The following is a 21,441-nucleotide window of genomic DNA, read 5'->3' as shown; positions in this document are numbered from 1 at the left end:
CAGGGTGGACTTGTTCCAACCCTTGGAGTAAATTTCAGAGGTTGAGGAAGGGTCTGAGGAAGAGGTGCCTCCTGAGGTTCCTGATGACCTGTTGTCTGGTCATAGCCAATCGGAAGACCTTTGTCAATCTTTACATGATGCAAGTGGTCTTGATACCTCCCCGGAGGTTGAGTTTGGCAGGCCTGAGCCTGGTACACATGCTGACTCCTCGTACAGGTGCCCCATGTCGAGGGTGCCGGAGTATCTGGGGTGGTCTGCTCCACCTGTGGATTTTCTGCAGGATGACCTGACAGATATCCTTGACCAAGGTCCACCCACTGACGCGGTGTTGCCATTTCATATGGCCTTACAAAGAAGGGTGGCAGCAGCTTGGAATGCTCCGGAGAGTCTTCCGGCTGTAAAAAGGTTGTTACTGAAAAAAATACCGTCCAGCCAGTGGCGACCCCTGTTACTTGTCTACGCACCCCAGTCTGGAGAGTTTGGTGGTACAGGCAGCTACGGCCCCAGCAAAGCAGGCGGCGTACCCTACAATCCCTCCTGATAGGGACGACAAACGCTTTGACGGTTGGGCGAAGAAGGTATTTTCTTCTGGGGGTATGGCTTTAAAAGCAGCCAACTCCGTTTGTGCCCTTGCAAGATTCACGCACACTCTGTGGAATTTTGTATCTTTGGCGGCTGAACATATTCCTGAAGGGGAGGAACGGGATGGTTTTCTTGCCCTCGTTCAGGATGGCAAGGATGCCATGTGTGAATCCGTTCAGTCGGGTCTGGACGTGGCAGACTGTGTCAGCAGGTCATGGTGGCGAGCACCATGATGCACAGGTTTGCGTGGTTGCGGAAGTTGGGGTTTGCTCCTGATGTACAGTCCCGGCTTCTCAACATGCCCTTTGATGGTGTCCATCTTTTTGGCAGCAAGGATGACGAGTGCCTTGAGAGGTTGCAGACCTCCAAAGCTGCAGCGAAGTCGTTGAGCGCTGCAGTACGTCAACCTCTGCCTTTTCGTCATAGGGGACAGCAATGGAGGGGAGGTTCCTTTTGATACTACTCTTCCTTTGGTAGATCGATGAGAATGGGAGCTGCCAGTCAAAGGGGCAAACGTAGGAGTACCAGAGGAGGAAAACAAGGTACTCGAGGTGCCAAAGCCGCTCAGGCAGTTGCCTCTTTGCCCTCAGGCACTGACGCAGCCGCTTCCGCTCAGTCATGAGGCCATGTCCCATGGTTCGCCGGTTGGTGGAAGGCTGGCGCAGCATCTTGTAGAATGGCGTGCCATTACTTTAGATGTGTGGGTTCTGGAGATCATAGCCCACGGCTACTGTCTTCCTTTCCAGCAGAGGCCTCATGACAATCCACCGGGGAAGTTCTCTTTGAAGAATCCGGATCCGCTCCTTGCGCAGGAAATCAAATCCCTGCTGGGGAAAGGCGCCATAGAACTGGTGCCTGTAGCGGAGAGGAACATGGGATGGTATTCCCCATATTTTTTTATCCCGAAAAAAGACAGGGGATCGAGACCCATCATGGACTTGCGTGGTGTGAACAAGCTCCTCAGGAAGGACAAGTTCAAGATGGTTACTCTCTCTCAAGTCCTCCAGGCCCTTCAACTTCAGGACTGGTTGGTGTCTCTCGACCTCAAGGATGCTTACTTTCATGTGCCGATTCATCCCAAGCACAGGAAGTACCTGAGGTTTGCGGTTGGCGACTCTCATTTTCAGTTTCGGGTCCTGCCGTTCGGATTGACCTCCGCCCGAGGGTCTTCACCAAGCTGATGGTGGTGGGGGCAGCGCATCTCAGGAAAGGAGGGATTCACGTCTACCCTTACCTGGACGATTGGTTGATCAGGGCACGCTCTCCCAAGCAAGTCTTGGATCATCTGTACGTCACCTGCCACTCCCTTCACAAGCTGGGCTTCTCCCTCAACTTAAAGAAGTCTCATGTGACACCTACCCAGCGGCTCCAGTACATCGGGGTAGTGCTAGACACATCCCTGGGGCAGTGTTCGCCTCCCCAGGTGAGGGCTCACCACATTCTGCAGATGGTGGAAATTTCAACGTGCCCAGAGTCTCCCGGCGTTCGAGTTCTTGAGATTGCTCGGCCTCATGGCATCCTGCATTCTACTGGTGCCAGAGGCCAGGCTGCGGATGAGATCTCTGCAGTGGGCACTCAAGATGTAGTGGTCGCATTTCTCCGGCAGGATGTCGGACCCCGTTCAGATTCCGCCCTCGGTCACCTAGGACCTTCTGTGGTGGGCCGTCGAAAGAAATCTGTTCAAAGGGGCTCTGTTTTGGCAACCATGGCCGGAGGTGACGATTGTGACGGACGCATCCCTCACGGCAGGGGAGTTGCTAGGTCTGGAAAAGGCCCGGGGCTAAGCTTATGTCGGAACTGTTGGGACTGGGGGCTAGCTAGTCTTTTGGCTGTAGCTCCTGAGATTCTATCTGGGGCTACAACCAAAAGATCCGGGGCTATAGCCCCCTTAGCCCCCCCCTAGCAACGCCCCTGCCTCACGGGTTGGGGAGCTCATTCCAACGAGTTGACAGCCAGCGGTCGTTGGTCTCCATCAGAGTGCAGACTCCACATCAATCTGTTACAGCTGCGGTCTGTCAGGCTAGCCCTGAAGGCTTTTCTGCCATCTGTGCGGGGGAAGAATGTCCTGATTATGACGGATGATACAGTGGCCATGCACTACCTCAACAAAAAGGGGGGACAGGGTCACTCCCACTGTGCAGAGAGGCGATGCAGCTCTGGTTTTGGGCCATCCAGCAGGAAATTTCGATCTCGGCAGTTCATCTGCCCGGAGACGAAAACGCAGCGGCGGATGCTCTGAGCAGGCAGAGCACAGTCTCGTCACGAGTGTGAGCTGCCTCATGAAGTTCTTTTGGAGATCTTCGCCCTTTGGGGAACCCCACAAGTGGATCTCTTCGCCACCAGTGTCGACCTTAAGTGCGAAAGATTCTGCTTGCGGCAATTTCCTCCAAGAGGAGCCTTACGGGACGCGTTCGTAGTGGAGTGGTCCTTCCCACTGCTGTACGCGTTCCCTCCAGTCCCCGGCATTCCGCAGGTATTGCGGAGGTGCGGTTCCCGGATGATCCTCATTGCTCCGGCATGGGCCAGGAGAGCGTGGTACCTGGACCTTCTAGACATGTCCATCTGCCCTCCACGTCATCTTCCCTACCGAGACAATCTGCTCTCACAGGAGGGGGGGCGAGTTCTCCATCCAGAGGTCAAGTCTCTCAGTCTTCATGCTTGGTATCTGAAAGGCTGAGATATAAGGATTGGGACCTCCCTGAAGACATGATGGAGGTGTTGCGTTCGGCCAGAAGGCCCGCAACGAAATCCCTGTACAGTTGCCGTTGGAAGAAGTTCTGCGACTGGTGCAGGCTACAGAATGTGGATCCTTTCCAATGTTCCATTCCTTTGGTTTTGTCTTTTTTGCTTTCTCTAGCCCACAAGGGCCTGCAAGGAGGTACTATTAAGGGTTACCTGGCGATGCTGTCCATGTTTAAGCGCTCCTCTGAGGAATGTTCTTATTTTAAAATCCCTTTGATTTCCCAGTCCCTGAAAGGGCTAAATCATGTGTTTCCACCGTCGCCTTTCCAGGTGCCTGGATGGGATTTGAATTTGGTTTTAAAGTTCCTGATGGGATCTCCGTTTGAGCCCTTACATTCTTGTCCATTGAGACTGTTGTCCTTTAAAACTGTATTTTTAGTTGCGGTTACTTCCGCACAAAGAGTGAGTGAGTGAGTGATTTGCAGGCACTTTCCGCCAAACCACCCTCCACTGTGTTCCATAAGGACATGGTTGTCCTTAGGGTACGGCCTTCCTTTCTTCCGAAGGTTGTGTCGGAATTCCATCTGAGCCAGAAGGTAATTCTTCCGGCATTCTATCCTCCTCCACAACCTGGTAAGGAAGAGGAGAGGTTCAATAGGTTGGATCCCAGGAGAGCTTTGAGTTTCTATCTCTCATGGATGTCCCGGGTCAGAGTGGACGATCAGCTCTTTATTGGTTACGCTGGAAGGCGTTTAGGTCCGGCTGTTTCTAAGCAGACATTGTCTAGATTTACCATTTTGACGCTATGAATGTTATCGTTTAGTGGGGAAGGACCCTCCTGTAGGTTTATGGGCCCATTCTACTAGTGGTATGGCTGCCTCCACTGCACTAAAGAGGGGTGTTCCGATTCGCAATATTTGCAAAGCGGCCACATTAGCCTCTGTCCATACTTTTGTGAAACATTATTCCATGGACTCTATCCATGGGCAAGATTTGGCCTTTGGCAAGGCAGTCCTCTATTCTGCAATTTGATTGGGCAATCTAAAATTTCTAAATTCTTTTCCCACCTCCTTATGTTGGCATTGCTTTGGGAGTCTGTCAAAGATGTGGAATACGTCGGAGGACACAATCCCCTCGAAGAACAAGTTACTTTCTTACCTGGTAACATTCTTTCGATGGGATGTTCCTCTGACGTATTCCACTCCGTACCCTCCATACCTGCCCTGCTACAGAATTTCTTTTGCGATTGCAGCTTCCATTTCAGCAAGGCTTTCTGTGGTAAGGCTGGCAGAAGATTGGTGCCACACGTTCTGGGGGAAAAAACTACAACTGAGGCTACGGGCGTCGTGCATCCTACATATAACATCTGGTGACGTCGGCCGTTGGAGGAGGTCCTCGTGGGAGCTCATTGACGCAGGACGCCTACGCAGAAAGTTATCCGAAGCAGCACAGCTGTAATAATCAATGTCAATGATGTGGAATACGTCGGAGGAACATCCCATCGTAAGAATGTTACCAGGTAAGAAAGTAACTTGTTCTTCTTTAGGACTTTGGCTGTTGCCTCAAGAGTCATGGGTTTATCTTTTAGAATGTTTATGTACTGTACTACAACTTTGAGTTTGGCAACTCACTACTGTGATGAATCGAGGGGACTCATCACTGACTCCCCTTTGATGACCTTCTCCCATGTGATCAGGGGACGGCAGGTGCTACCTGATCTGGACTTTGGATGCAGCTATATGAGGGAGGATCACATGGGAGGAGACAACTACCCGGGGAGGTGGTGACTCCGTATTTACCCCCTCTCCTTTGCCAAAGACTTTCTAATGCTCAAGTCTTTAATGGCTTGTCACTTAACAGTGCCCACCTGTAATGAATGTCAGAAAACCTTTTCTCTAAATCCCTGTAGTAAAACCTGTATTTATGACTCAGCCATTCATAACTCATGTATTACACATTCTGGGTTTGATATGGCTTTTTGGAAGACTACAACACCCAGGAAACCCAATAGCAGCTATGGACTTAATTTCCCATAAAACAGCAAGTACTGAGACGCAGAAGAGGAGAAAGGAGGCTATGCCGATCAAGAGAAGCCTGAAGCCTAATGCACAAGCTAGTTGTCTTGCTGCGCCTTAGATGCGCGCAATATTTAAAAATGGCAAAGACAATGCGAGACAGAACCGTGCAGGGGAGAGCAGCAAGAGAGAAAACGTCCAAAGCCTGGCAGCGGCTTAAGAACAGGAGGCTCACTTATCGGCATGGTGAGAGAGGAGAAGAGACACAGCAGGCACACCTGAGGGACCTAGGAAGAACTGGAAGCTGCAACAGAGATCCTGGAAGTGCAGTTGTGCCAGCAAGCAGTGGTCTCTGGTCCAAGCCACAGGGGGAATTCAGCGAGAGATTGCAGAGCTGCAGAACACGCTGGGGGAACGTCTGCACCGCGTGGGAAGCCCATCCAGCAAAGAGGCTTTGGTGCAAAGGCACATCAAGAGTCGGGGACAACGTGAACGACCGGTTAGTCTGGCCAAGGTTGTGGGGGACTCCAGGGCGTACCGACATGCGTGTGAACAAATTACTTAATGTTACAAGTTTGCAAATACAGACACAAGTGATCACATTTGAAGGGTGTTTATTGAACTTGAATGGGTTGGTTGAACGCTTATCTAAACCTAAATCTAAAGATGGAGCAGGCTACGACCATCAAATAATAACGCAGTCCTAGTAGTGTCTGTCAAAATTTAAGAGCCTATACTAATAAACCTATTGCCAGTCCTTACTTCTAAATACAAAATGGCGTGGGACAATTGCATATACAAAAAGAAAAGTGTTTAAGAAATAATATGTGAGGATAGTTGAGCAGTTGGTCCCCTTCCCCGTATTTTCAGCATGGGGCAAGGTGGCACATTCGAGCCTCGAAAACACACTGACTTCTCTGCCATGAGGATACAGTTCAAAGCATAGATAACATGGCTTTTTTTGCCAAAGCCTCCTTTCCAATAGCTTCTCTTACTGCAGAGGGCCTGTCGTAACAAGCAAGCACCAAAGTTCCTTTCTTATCAGGATTTTCACATGTACACGTTCTTGTTTCCAATATTAATCATGGGTCTCCCTACTTCAGGCTTGGACCCCTTTTTACCACAATGTTCACAAATGGTCTCCCTCATTCGGGCTCGGACCATGGATCTCCTCATTCGGGCTCGGATCGTTTTTGCACAATATTCAAATTTGGTCTCCCTCGTTCGGTCTCGGATCATGCAATCTCACTTTCTACGTTTTCCTCTTGACATCAAAATCAAAGATGCAATGGTTTTTGCTTAGACCGCCGCAGGACCTTTTCAATTCACTTCACACAATATTCTTTTGTCTTTGCCACTTCTTGGCTGATTACTTTTACAGAGATCTTTTGATTGAGCACCCATGTGGCGCCGGACCACTCTGTCATTGGTATTGTATCGTTCTTCTGTAAATGTTCAAACATCCATCAGCCATTAAGCTTTCCTCACGTCTTTCATTACACGCGTTTCAATCTTTGTTCTTGAGCTCTTCATACAATGTTGGCGCTTGCAACCTTGACTTCAACACAGACCGGTATTTTATTGGTTTCTCCAACTCACCAGCGGTGGTGATCTCTCAGGCGCTACTTTAATCTTGGAGCCAAGGACGGTACCACAGCGGTACCTCAGCTGTGCAGGAGGGCCGGGTACCTCTGACGCACAATACAAGCTTCTGCAGTTTGGTTTCCGGGCCTTATGTTTTCTAATTCGCAGGGTCTGGAAAGTAACTGTTTCTTGCCGAAAAGGTGAAGGGTATCTCCCTCCTCTTTCTGTCTTCCCTCGTTCAGCTGCTGTCAGAAACTTATTATTCCTTTGTGTGCATTACCTTGCTCGGTGTGCTCTCATGCTCCGCCTTTTATCCGTGTGGGGGAAGTTTAATGGAAGCCAGGTGTGAGTGATTTGTCAGTAATTGCTTGACCTTAGCATTGGGACATGTAAGGTACACTGCTCGGGTGTGAATCTGTTTTCTCCCAGAGTGGGCTGTCCATTTGAAAGTGTTCCTGAAGGGAAGGCAGGGGATAAAGTTCCCACGTATCCTACCTGGTAGGATGGGCTAAAGGTGTTACGGTGGGGATACCGCGTCTCGCCATCCGGTGTCACACCCCCCACTCCCTGAAGACCTCTCACCCAGGTGATCCTCCCACACTGGTCCACCCCCAGAAACTGGATCCAAAAACGATGGCTGTGTCCCCAGGGACTAGTGGGTGAGACACCTTCTGGTTTCTCACAATACCCAAAAGTGGTTGAATGCAAATAAAGTCCAATCCTATTCCAAATATCTGACCAGAATGTTTGAATGCTGGCGAGACAAAGTGCAACAGCAAACAACGCAGTACAGGTGCATGAGATGCCAACGTGGGCGAAACTAAAGCAAGTATTACCATGGGCAAATATGTCCAGCACCGCAGGAAAAATGCTACTGTGATAAAGATGAAAGAACAGTAAACCAAAAGTCCAGGCAAGCAGAAGTGCCAGACACCTTAAGTTGTATACAAATTATATTTTGCATACACATTCAGACATTGTGGGAAGATACTTGTCATGGGAGTATACCAGGAAATATGCAAAGGTTATCACAAGACCTAAAGACAGACTGGCCTGGAATGTATTGTTTGACCAAGTTAAATAAAAGCGGTTGTGAAAATTATTGCTTCATCAAGGTGAAGTGTAGCTGCCTTGGAAATTGTTTGACCAAGTTAAATAAAGACTTTTATGCCATTCATCACTTGAACAAGAACTTTGTGTGTCCAGCATAAGGACGCAAAAAGAAATGTTGGATAAAGAGACACTTTTACCATCCTACCTAACTGTCCATGGGAAGGGAAACACCCTGTGGATCCAAGGATCTTTCTTTGGATGTTGTTTCTGTTGAAGTCATCCTAATATTTGATTGTGAACACTGTTTGCTTATATCAAGTGAAAGACATGTTCTTGCATCCTTTGATGTTTTGTTTTAGTGTGAGGGTCAGCTTAGACTATTTGGACATAATCACAGCTTTTTAGTTACTAACTACTCAACCCTGACCGTTCCTTTTTAGTTTAGTTGGAGGTAGGAAATTCCCATGTAGAATAGGACTAGAGAGGCATTTTTCTAACCCATTTTTGTTTAATAAAATGTCTGATTTTGAGAATAATATAACCTTTTGTCTGCCTCTCATGTCTGACCCCTCACACTACTCATTGATGTTTTACATGTATCTTTACTTGGCACCATGTTTTCCTTAATGCTGTTTATCTAGATTTAGATTCTAGATTTTAGGATTGATAAATTAAATTGCAATTTTCTAAGATTAAAGCCATCCCACTGGCACAAGTGTAAGCTCGTGGCTCTGTGTTGCACCTGCCTACTTAGCAGATCTTTCAATGATGTAAAACTCCCTGAGTTACTTAATTTCTAAAGTACTCATTCTTGTTCCCCCAAATTCCAAGCTTCTCAGTGATGTCCCGTTTTCCTGAAGGAGCTTAAGTTTTTGTCTTATACATCCTCCCTCTTTTATGGGTCTAGATATGATTTGCTGTCATAAGTTTCATGAACCTGTACTATATATAAAAATATTCGGTGTGTTTGCTTAATGACTCTGATGTATCCTATTTAGTTTTTCGGATTATAATATTTGAGAGGTCTCTGAAGATTTATTAAAGTTGACAATCTTTCAATGCAAAATCATAAATGTACTGGGTAATATTTTCTCTTATATTTAAAATCAGTCGTTAAAATGCTAATATGATTGATGATTTTCAATGTCTTTTTTTAGATTGCATCTGATTATTGTTGCAGTTTTAGGGGAGTGGTTGTATTACATGTGATTCTATTCATGATAGTTTCTGAGACTGTCTTTGAATAAATCCTATTCATTTCAAATGCCTTCTTTCAAAGATGGAGTTTTGCTGTTTCAACAAGTGCCAATGGTCGAAATGGATGGAATGAAGCTGGTACAAACGAGGGCTATTCTCAGCTACATCGCAGCAAAGTACAACCTTTATGGGAAGAACCTACAAGAAAGAGTGCTGTATGTCTTCATAATTATGTCACCATTGAAGTGAAGGTTATCTTTTAGTAAATAATACTAACATGTGATCACTGTTTAGTGAATTAACTAGGATCCCTTGTGTTTGTTACTTTACTCTTTCTCTTTGCAAATACAGTTGACCACCTACAATTACAGTGGGAACGAAGAATTGTTTGCATCTTTTGCACTGCCAACATGTTTATATGGTGCCACAGATTTTCTTAATTGCTTCCAAGGATTTTTTAAAATCACTGAATCAACTTGGAATGCTTGTTGGAACGTCTGATCTTTTTCTCAATTTGGATTTATTATGGATGGCAGTTCCTGCCACCTGGGATCTTTGCGAGGAGTTAGAGACTAATATTTCTGCTGTCTCTTTCAGAATTGGGTGTCCTCCTTTTCTCTTTGGGAAACTGTGCATAGATTCTAGGAAATCACTACAGTATTGAAGTCATACAGCAGCATGTAAGCATGAAGAGTCCTATGCCATCTGTAAAGCATAGTAAAAACTTTGGGGGGATGTCAGTTATTGGCAAACATTTGCTACTCAAGCATTGAGAGGACCCTGGACGATAACACTATACTCAAGACACTTATTCAATACAATTATTACTTTAGTATGCCATATAGTTACAGCATCCAAAAGTCTTGTTTGCTAAGAATGGGATAACAAAACCTAAAAGCACTCGCTATTAATGCATATTTCAAGATTACCTTGTTAGTATTCTTTTCATGTTCTAGATTAACATGTCTGTACTCCATTCCTGACCTTACTGTCTAGTTTCACAAAGCTATGCAATGGAGCAAATCAGTGATGCCCATGCTAACTTACACCTGATTAACAAAGTCTAAAAGTGGACAAATCTGGAGATCTAGGACGATTGCTTCTTTTCTGTTTTGCAGAACAGCACCGGAGCAATCTCTGGCACATACTGGAAGTCTACAGGGCCTCATTCCCTTCCTTGTGCTTGAGCGCAGTTGAAGCATAATCGCGCATAGTCGGAAGTGTCAATCAATTTCCCTCTCTGGGTCCTGCTTTTGGTTTGCATAGCCCAAGAACAAAAGCAGAGTGTGTATGATTGCAGGAGAGTGTGTGTCTGCCTGTATGTGTCTGTGGCTTTAGGAACCAGGTGCTGGCTGTGGCTGTGATAATTGTGAACCAGAATGCAGTCGGCAGCAATGGGGTGGAGGTTTTGGGGGTCTGAACTGACAGCTAGCCTGGATGTTTTCTTAGTGGCTTTTTTTTTTTACATGCATTATGGACAAAGCCAATATGAGTGCTTATTTCATGGGATTACTGGCATATATTTGTACAGCGAGCATGAGCTTGTGTTACTGTATTGAATGCCATCTGCGAGAGTTAAATAGCCTAAGTTTTTTTAATTTTTAATAATTAAATGATGCTTGTAATTCTGTTTCTGAAAGTGGCCTGATAATCAGACCTCTTTCATTATGCTCCATGCCAGAATCCATAATGTTTCCATGTGTCCCGGCTGGGGACTGTCTCTTGACATCTCCCAGCAACCGCCTTGTAAAGCAAACTGAGAAGGTCAAAGGTAATGTCAGCATCATCAAAGTATATTCGGATTGACAATCCATAAACCACAAGTACAACAATATATCAATATGTAAAAAAAAAAAAAAAAATGATCCTCAAACAGTACAAAAATCACAAGCAAATTCAAGGTAAAAATATAGATCAAAACTTGCCCTCAATATAAAATCACAATGTGCAACCAATGTTTAAAACGGAGAGAGAAAATTCTGAATAAAAAAAATGAGTTAAATCTTGCTTTCTAGCATTTATTTCCTTTGACCAAGATTTTCTCAAGAATTCCAGGCAACTCCATGCAACTGATATTATTTCTGGATGCAGGAGATAAATCGGTGCCGGAGAAGCTAACAAGAAATTCATAGCTTTAAGCAGCGGGACAATGGCTTTCTTTCTGACATCATTTTTTAATTTTAAAATTTTAAATTTAAAATATTTTTATTGGTATTAATGATTTACATTTACTCATTGCATCTTAATTGCCACTTTTTACTGCTGATACTTATGATAAGTTCACAACAACAAACCGTCTTCATATCTAGACTTACATATTGTGGTCTGTATCAGATTATGTAGCGAAGTGTAGAGGTGTGAAGTGTGTCATAGGGAGCTTGGGCATGGGGCGAGAATGCAGTTAGCCTTGTATCAATCGTGCATTCCATATCATGTCACGTCTGTTTCAAGTATATCTCATGTGTGTTCACGGTGGTTTATCATCTGATGGGTGGAACATGTCCCAAATCAGTGTTTTTTCTTTCTGACATCATGATAGAGGGGGCAGAATAAAACAAAATGCAACAAGTCCTCTTTTGCAGCACCACACCCCGGGCAAACTGTAGACTGTTCATAAGGTTCATAGACTGTTCAAAGATAATGTACATTCCTACTGGAGCCCAAAGATTTTGTATCAAGGAATGGGATGGGGGTTGCCTTTGAAATCGGTTTCCCATTAAATGATCAAATAAAAAAATGTGGAAGGAGAAATTAGTTTTCTTTTCTAACAATTCTGAGGGCATGGAGACCCCCCACATACCTCTTCACCCCTCTACCTTAACTAATACCCTTGCACCACCCACACCTATATTTTTATTAAAAAGGTCCCACAATTTCAAAAAATATAAGTACTTAAATTCAGTCATTTCTTCTTCATTTTTTTTTTCATTCGAACATTTAGATGGATACCTTTGAAATCACCTTCTTCCCAAAGTAATAACTGTACATTGTAGGTTCTGGTGGTATTCTAACATCTAAACATAAACCATGTCTGGTTTGACATGTTGGCTCCTGAGATACAGCCACAAGTCTTCGATGTCGTGAATTTCCGCATGGTGGACAGTTACCTTTGTAGGACCAGCACGGTTTCCCCCAAGCACTACGAGTGTTGGTCTCAAAGTTCTCTCTTGATTCTCTTGGGGGTGTTTATCTCCTCTCTAGAGCAGGACGTCTGTCCAGGGATAGGATGTAGCTGGGGACTAGCACTTCAAATCCAGCCCTCCCAGTCCAATGGCTAGTTCTCTCCAGGGTACTGGTTACTGGAGGTCTTTTGATGTACGCAGATAGAGAGTGGTTCAGACCAGGGGTGTCACATCATTTTGGATTTTGCTAAGGCCCCCCAAATGTATTACGCCTTACCCGTTTCTACCCACTTCCTTGTTATGACATAAGCTGACAAAGGAGCCTTGATAAATCAGTCTGGATTTGCCTAGAACAGGCTTGTGGTGAACCAGTCCAGTGTAGCACTTTGCTCGTCTAAGGTATGAGGAGCTCCCTTTAGTTGATAGATCTTAGGACTTGGAGACAAAGATTCACCTGGACATCTCACGGGCATGCAATCTATTCCAAAGTTCTTTCCCATAAAGTTTAAGACCGACTGCACCATGGAAGAGGAAAGCTTAACAGAGCATGTTTGGAGTAAAACTGCTGTGTGGAGACGTCCTACAACTGCGGCACTGGTACCCGAGACCTTATCACTTGAGATAGTAAAAAGAAAACTACAAGTGCCCTCTACAAACCTTCTTGGCTGGGAAGAGCAAAGAAAGTACTCACCTTGCTCATGAGGCCCTGGACTGGATCACTCGGCAAATGGAAAGTCCAGGAAACCGCCTTAACCCTGTTTACCACATAGAGAGACTGTTTGAACTGGCTCAACTATGCACGACTCACTTCAAGCTGTTACTGAACCCACAGTGCTGCGTTTTGCACTCCCTAGTTGTGAGGGGTCCGCAATGCGAGGTGGACTACTTTTGGATGATTGTTCAAAATATGCCATTTTATTAAATCGCACGTTATTTAACGCCTCACTATGCCCACTCTAACGACGATTTCCCTGCCTAACACAACTAAAGGGAAACACTCCAACACAGGATGTCTGGCCCTCACACTTAAAGGCATACTCTAGTAAAAAATGTTATTGTCCCTATGGGTCGGCCATGTTTTTTTTAAGGCTAAGTGGGTTGATTTTAGAAAACTTTCCTATGGACCATACCCGAGTTTTCGTCCATTAAACGCACGCGAAAACAAGCACCTGGGAGCCGCCATTTCCTGATAATCCTATCTTTTCCCCGATCGCCCTGGCTGACCTGCTTTTGCGGCACTAAATCAATTCCCCCACCCCTGAGCCTGACATTATCAAAACATTCATATTCCCCGCCTCTCTCCGTGACGTTTCTGTGCTGCGTAGGCAAACGCGCCCAGTCGTCTTCTGCGCGACTCCACACAGAACCCGGAAACCAACACAGATCAACTCACAACACAGCGCGCCACAATTCGGAATATGAAACTGTACTTTAAAATGAAACAGCAACACGGTACATTTGGTAAAGTACATTTATTTGACATTAAATGTTTAGAGAATATTCATCAATTGGCATATGAACTCCGAAAGCCATTTATTTTCTTTTATCTGTATCCGCAATAACTGTTCAGTTTAATCTTGAGTTACGCGCTGTTCCATTATGGCACACAGGGTGTTCATTTTCGTAAAAAGAATCACTTTGTAAGCACGGTGAACCGCAAGGCTGTTCCATCAACTAGGCACTAGTCCAGCCTAAAGTTCGTTATGTTACTTCTAGCCACTAGTACAGCGTAAGGGCATGTGGGCCCTTGGCGATCGTCCCATAATATGGTGATCGTGCTCCAGTTGTTGACACGAAGCTGCAGGTGTCTGCTGAAGAATCCATCCGCCGGTGCCTCAAACAGGTGGCAGTTGCAGAAGGGGATCAAATACCTGTTAAGAAAACAAATAAAAGATAATTAGTCTCGCTAGCCGAACTTCATTAATATTACTCATTTCATTTATTACGGCCGATCAGAAACTGCTTGCAAGGGTAGTTCAATGGAGTATGTTCTTCTCTAACATAAATGCAAAAAGTAACGAGATAAATCGAGGGCAACACACAATGATAAACGACACTCTATATGCATGAGGAATGATATGATATGGCATTTGTAACGCGCGTAGTGTTTCTAGGCGTGACGAGGCAGGTGGGGAACAAGGGCAGACAGACAACGATCCTACTGGGCCAGGTGTCTTTCTGATCGCGCATGGGGAAGGGCTGTACGTGGTTAGTTGAATACAATTTAAATAATTGGGCCAGCTGTTGGCAAGTGCAAGGTAAATGCCGGGACAAGGGGCTGAAGGGTACAGAGACAGTCCCGTGGTGCAGGGAAAAGTGGCTGGGCCAAGGAGCGAGATCGGTGACACCAGTGATCCAGCATGCACATGTGCCCACTACGAATAGTTTTAACATCTTTTACAGTCTTCATTCATTCATTTATTCATGCATCCATTCATTAAATCTTCATTCTGGTATAAAAGCGTGTAAAGATTTACTTACATTATATTTGAAATTTCCATTGTGTCTCTTCGTAATGCAATCTGTAAAACGGACCGTGCTCTTGACAATGATTTTTCGTATACTGACCTAAAACTGAAACTCGGTCTAGTTTCTGAATTTTCTGCCTTATCGTCTCACGTTATTGCGCACTCCCTTCAAATGTATTTTTTTCTGCATGGTCCCTGTCTCAAGGTCAAAAAACAATAGACCCTTATACTTCCAGTGCGACTTGTGGGCCTCATCTGTGCACTGTCCTTCGCATTCTTTATTTGCAACATCACGTAGTATAGGCATCTATGAGAACTTGAAGTTTTGAACCCGTCTATGTAGTGCGCCTCAATGTGCAAATGCGAACTGGCTTCTCTCCCAAATGCCACGGCCTGCTTGGCTGGCGCGTTCTAAGTGCCCCAATTTTTTCCCCGTTGTCTGCGAGCTTTGCAGCCCAAATTGAGACATTTAATTTTTTGCGGAAGGTCAGGGAAAGTATAAAGTACCACAGGGGTTGAGTTAAAAGTGAGATTTATTGTTTGTTTGTTTTATTTTTTGCAATACGCAAGCCTCCCCTCCGTTAACAGTGCGCAGCATTTACATTTACATGAGATGAGACATGAGAAAAATATATACATACACATATGTGAGGTGAATAGAGAGAATTCAAAGATGACACACAGCTTAGGTTTACAGGTACACTGTACAATAACATTTATTTACAAAAATACAATCCTATTGCAATTATTTAAACCGCGATTTGTACTTCACAATCAGCTGTGCTTCGGGTGGGCATGGCACAGTCGCAATGTTTGGTGGCAATGGATCACTGCTCCTTACAGAAACGTCCAAAATCCCATATCTGTGCTTCTCTAACACAGCAACAATAAGGCCTTTCACAAAGTCGAACTGCATTTCATCATAGACTGGTTTGATCACCCATTGCTTACTTCGTTTTGAAAACACCTTGGTGTAGCGAGGCATCCTTACTTTGCCCCTAGTCCTAGATTGTTCGCATCCGACATTGCTGTTATGGGCCAAGAGCGCTAGTAGGGTGCGATGTTTCATGCCCTGAAAGCTAAAATGCAAGCGCTTTGGCCTGTACTTTAGGCACATATTTTGGAACACCTCCAAATCTCCTGTGTGACAGAATTCTGTCAGTCCTCTCAAATCTCTTGATAGTTTTGTCGAAAACAATCTTCTCAATGGCTTTGTGTGTCGGTGATGATGGAATCAACCACTTCTTCTTCCGTGCCTCCTCTGGGGACAAAGGGCCATGTTCACATTGGTGGAAATGTTCATTTGCTGTCCAGCGGTGAACGTTGGTACAGTGGTGCATCAGTGACCGCCATTTTTCTAGAAGTATTTCCAATGACCCCTCGCAAGTTTTTGAGCTCCACCAAAGATGGTTGGTGATAGAATGTGACCACTGCAAAATACTTTCAAAACCTTTTTTTTTTCCCTGCAGCCGAGATTTTCTTATTGATTGATTTGGCAAGATGCCATACGTCAAATTGATGTTTAATGTGTGGGAACTGCTCTCTCATTGTCTTGGCAATTGAAACATGTCTATCCGTGGCTATGAGGTCGATGTGCATCCCCCTCGATTGCAGATATTCCACTGATTTTATAAATCCTAGTTTCTCCATGGCCACTGAGGATGTACATTGTGTTACCTGCACGACCTCGGAACTCACAATTTTCTTACTATCCATGTCCTGAAAGTGGTAGGTGCAGTACTTGGCAGAAAATCCAGGGCTATCGCACTGTCCATCGCCGGCTAGCCTGAATCGTTTGCCTTCGAATGTACTTGCAAGAGACAATTGTTCAATTCTCCAAGCATCACTAATGGCCGGAAACAGATAATCACGTTGGTATGTGTAGTACAGCGCACTTGAAATGAATTTGAGTCCTATAAAATTAAAGAAAGCCTCTGCCTTTCGAAAACTTGAGCCACTAAAAAGTAAAGCCGCTGCACACAGTAAATTGCCTGCTGGCAGTTTCCCCAGCATTGGTTGTGCAGACCATGAGAACCTATGATTTAATCTACAGGCGGAATTTATTTTAAGGTTACAGCCTTTCATTTTACGAGTCACATTAATGAATGGCTTCCCACATACTTTCCCTCTAACGGAATGCACACATTTCAGCATACTTATAATTTCCATCAAGCAACTGTGGAATACAATGTATTTGCTCTCTTTCATTAGACTGTCATCCTGCGTCAACGTTGTTTCGGCCTTTGACATTGTGGAGATGTCAACACATTGGAAAGTAATATCGCTGCTATCAAGTATTGTTGCGTCTATGGATGCTGCGGCTGGTTCATTCTCTCTCATTTCAACATCTGCTAATTCAACATTGATGGGAGAACACAACAATGTCGACATGTTTTTTGGTGGCAATTTTTTGGCTGGTGTAGATTGTGTAAATTGATCTGCAACTACTTCCGAGCTATCTCCAAAACATTCAATAACATCTTCTTGTGGTGGTCCGGTCTCACAGTAGCCATGGTCCAATGCAACTTTGCTGTAGTCTCCAAACAGAGCTAATTCATGTTCTGGCCATTGGACATAAGCATCTCGAGCCTGAACACGCCGCGCCTCAATTAATAGTTCCTCCATAGTGTACATGGTCTGGCAAGCCACATCTCTCATTCGCTTCACTGTCTGTGTGTGTATAGTTCTGACGCCCACGGGTAACTGGAGGAGAGATTGGAAAAGGGATGTTCAGTTTAAACACAAGATGGAGTGTAGTAGAATTGAATAGAAAAAAACATAAAATAGTCAACACCACAACAATTGTTTTAAAGTTATTAACTGTTTGTAACTAACCTTTTTTTGTTTTTTTTTCTTTGCAACTTTTTTGACTCGACCTTCAACATCTGCACGCTGTAGCTCCGATTCCTTTCCGCTTGTCCTCCCTTCCGCTTGCGCTGCAAGGACTATATTTTCTGTATCCTCATAGACAGCATGGAATTAGGCTCCATCGTCTCCCTGAAACATATTACTTTTATTACTATGTATCGAAATATTGTTAGCATAAAACACGTGAGGACACACAGGTACATCTCAATAGCCAAACACGATTTAAACGTTGTGTGCAACAATCAAATGACAAATATTTGACCAGTGATGATCTATTTCGATGGAACTGTCAGTATCCATACCTCTGGCTCTGCATGGACTGCCATGAATGGTTGTATTGGAGAGGAGGCATCCGCATCTCCCTGAAACACAGTACTTGCATTAGTATGCTTTTCAATATTGGAAACACAACACACACTTGGGGTCGAACGCACAGGTACATATAAAGATATAACCGCGAAAGATGCATTGTCCAAAAGAATCAAGGAAAATCCAAATATGATCACATTTCATCGACTTATTTCAACGATTCCTTTACATCTGCATCATCTAAATGAGATGTTCTGATTGTGGTGGAAGCTCCGTCGTCTCCCTGAAACACAGCACTTGCATTAGTATGCTTTTCAATATTGGAAACATAACACACACCTGGGGTCGACAGCACAGGTACATATCAACGGCTAACCACGAATGAAACATTGTGTAGAACAATCAAACGACAGGAATTCCGGCTCTGAAGATGACACTCGATGGAGCTGTCAGTATACATACCTCCTGCTGGTGAAGAATATCTATGGATGTTGCAAATGTAGTGCGCACTTCCGAAAGCTGTTGCGCCGATTCGTATACTTGAATGTCAGGCTCTGCATCAAGTGTGGGGGTTGACGCTCCGTCGTCTCCCTGAAACACAGCACTTGCATTAGTGAGGATTACAATTGTGAAAACATAACATACACCTGTGGTCGACAGCACAGGTACATATCAACGGCTAACCACGAATGAAACATTGTGTAGAACAATCAAACGACAGGAATTCCGGCTCTGAAGATGACGCTCGATGGAGCTGTCAGTATACATACCTCCTGCTGGTGAGGAACATCTAGAAACGTTGTAGATGTGGCGGACGCTTCAGCATCTCCCTGAAAGACAGTACTTGCATTAGTATGGATAACAGTAATTATAACTGAAAACAAACACCAGTGGGCGATAACTAAGGTGTATATTAATTGGAAAGCAGTAACCAAACATTCGGTAAAATAATTACACGATAGAATAAAACTATTACTTGACATGCATAACACAAGTCTGTAGCGGATTAGCCTAGTAAGATTACCTGATATGCGCTAGAAGTGGTTGATAACTGCGACCACGTCAAGGATGTAGAATGTTCTTGCTTCAGATTCAAGGGATAGTCAAGAAGTTGTTAAGGTCAATCAATGAGTGATAATGAAATGTCAATATAAAAAATAGCCACGTAAGCAGACAGAATACTTGAAAAATGCTCAATACAGCACAGTTCCCTGTTCCCATATATATACATTGCGTTTGTGGGTTATGAAATCGAAAAAGAATATATTGATAAATGTCATTATTCAAAAAACGATACACTCATATCAATATCGAAATTATTACAAGGGATAGAACACCTAAAATATCTATTAGTCCATTCGACTACACACTACCGCAAGGCCTAAAGCTAAATCCGGACACTTGACTCACCGGTGGCGGAATGTGGACGAATAGAGTGGGAATAGCGTTTTTGAGCAATTTCTGTGTAGTTCGCCGTTTATTCTTCTTTGTTACCCAAGAAGTTGTGTACATGTCCAAGGGAAAGTGCCGGCTGCAGATGCGGTATCGATCACCCCTCTTGTCCTCTAAGACTTGTTGGACTCTACTTTCCAGCTCATCCAGTGGATATCCGCAATGTCTGACCCATTCTCTTATTCGATCAACAGTTTTCGGGAATACATGCATTGTAGTTCCTTCAGATTTCGCATGGGTCTTCGAAGGGCAACCGCTAATCGAACAGGCAGGCATTGTTGATAAATCTGAAAAGTAAATATCGACATTATTATACAATCTTCAAGAATAAAGATTTGATACAAAAGTAAATGAATCATACAATGATCAATGCAAGGTTTGTTTTGGTCGCAGGAACTGTACCAGTTCATTATGTGCGGCTTAGTATTTGCATAAATTGCAGAAATGTATAAATGATGTGACTAAAAACTGAACATGTGACTCATCCCTTGGCTGTTCTGTATTGCACGAGGAGGAAACATGCTTACATTATAGACTGGACCCCCGAAGGATGCAATTCGATGACAATAGACACAGATGAAAATAAATAGATCTATTGATAGCATAGCAATGGAAACTATAGTCAATAGCAATGAGACCAATGAACATAGCACTATTGTGTACTCAGCTCGCAAATAGATAGAAATTTAAAAATCTGCAAAATATGACTAGGATACATGGCCTTACCTTGACCAACAAACAGTTGGATTCAGCAAGCAGAGCAGTATGTTGCGGGAGAACAGGTGGATGGCCACAGGTAGCGCAGTGATGGGTATGCTCGAAGCGGTCACAAAAGTTCACGGATAGCACGACGACGACCAGATTAGCGTAGATCTCGGTGGTTGCCAGGTAACACGTTCAGGAGTTGACTTGCAAAGCACAAAGATGTTCTAATGAGACATATCAAGTGGTTTATAAAGTATTTGGAACAGGGGTGTGTTGAATGACGTATGTATGTCGTGGTTTTAGGGGGGCGGCCTGCTTCAAGGAGAGGCCTGGCTGGAGACACAGGGTCTGAGGAGGCCATGTGAACGATGGCCCCTTGGCGTGGGACACCTTTTGAAGTGTACATGTGGTTTGGCACCTTGGCCGTTTGCGCCTGTCACAGCCCCCCATGCCAGCGCTCATCCCCGGGTGCGAACCGCCTTCGATAGAGGGGGGTGGGATGGATGGGCCTGGGGCGTGCAGATAAGGCACAGGAAGACTGCTGAATGCAGACAAACTTATGTGGATTGCAGGGGGGCGACCTGCTTCAAGGGGAGGCCTGGCTGGAGACACGGGGTCTGAGGAGGCCATGTGAACGATGGCCCCTTGGCGTGGGACACCTTTTGAAGTGTACATGTACTTTGGCACCTTGGCCTTTCGCGCCCCGGACAGCCCCCCCATGCCAGCGAGCATCCACCGGCGCGAACCGCCTTTATATGAATATACAGTATATCGCCTTTATATGAATGATAGTATATCGTTGCTTATCAATAACAAATGGCACATAACGCAGATTCTTGTGAGCACAGACCCACACTTCAACCAGTGTATTATAGTGGCCAAGACCCGAAGGCCTGTATAATCCAATGGTAATTGATAGTATAGATATATGTGATTCATTTAAAAAATCGAGACAAATGTTGTTAAAATAAATGTGGTGTTTTATTTTGAATCTTATTTTCATGAAAAAAAAAAAAATTAGAGGACTTTAAAGGTTATACAGGTCAGGTTGCAGCACAGCGAGAGAAAATCCCCTGTACTGACCGCTGTCACTCGGGAACGTGTCTCTAATGGCACGAACGGCACAGGCGGGTATCACTCGTCGAACGCGGTGTCCAAGCCTCCCGTGAAGCCACCATGTGTAGGAACGATAGGCCACCAGCCTGTACCACCTGTGAAAAGGAATGAAACAAACTGTTATTAAATGACCCAGATAAGTTTAATAAACGTTTGTTGTCAATGACAATTCTTGTAACTAATGGCATTTTACACGGACAAATGCTATCTAGACAATGCACACTATTCAAGGCCTTACATGCGTTACAATGATATGTAGATGTAATTTTGGATATAGTAGAAGAACAT

At 44.5% G+C, this 21,441-nt stretch overlaps 1 protein-coding gene across 4 annotated transcripts in view; it reads left to right on the top strand.

Moving 5' to 3' along the window:
* LOC138453356 (glutathione S-transferase-like) overlaps window positions 1–21,441 on the top strand; it is an 812,433-nt gene that overhangs the window by 442,008 nt on the left and 348,984 nt on the right. For all 4 annotated transcript variants that reach the window (XM_069606105.1, XM_069606107.1, XM_069606109.1 and 1 more), the window contains one exon: window positions 9,196–9,328. In XM_069606105.1, the coding sequence (XP_069462206.1) occupies window positions 9,196–9,328 (133 nt within the window). The remainder of the gene's footprint in view (window positions 1–9,195; window positions 9,329–21,441) is intronic.

The sequence above is a fragment of the Ambystoma mexicanum genome, chromosome 4p (genome assembly GCF_040938575.1).
Source record: "Ambystoma mexicanum isolate Mex_15411 chromosome 4p, UKY_AmexF1_1, whole genome shotgun sequence".
Lineage (NCBI taxonomy): Eukaryota > Metazoa > Chordata > Amphibia > Caudata > Ambystomatidae > Ambystoma > Ambystoma mexicanum.
This window is presented reverse-complemented; position numbering and strand designations above follow the sequence as displayed.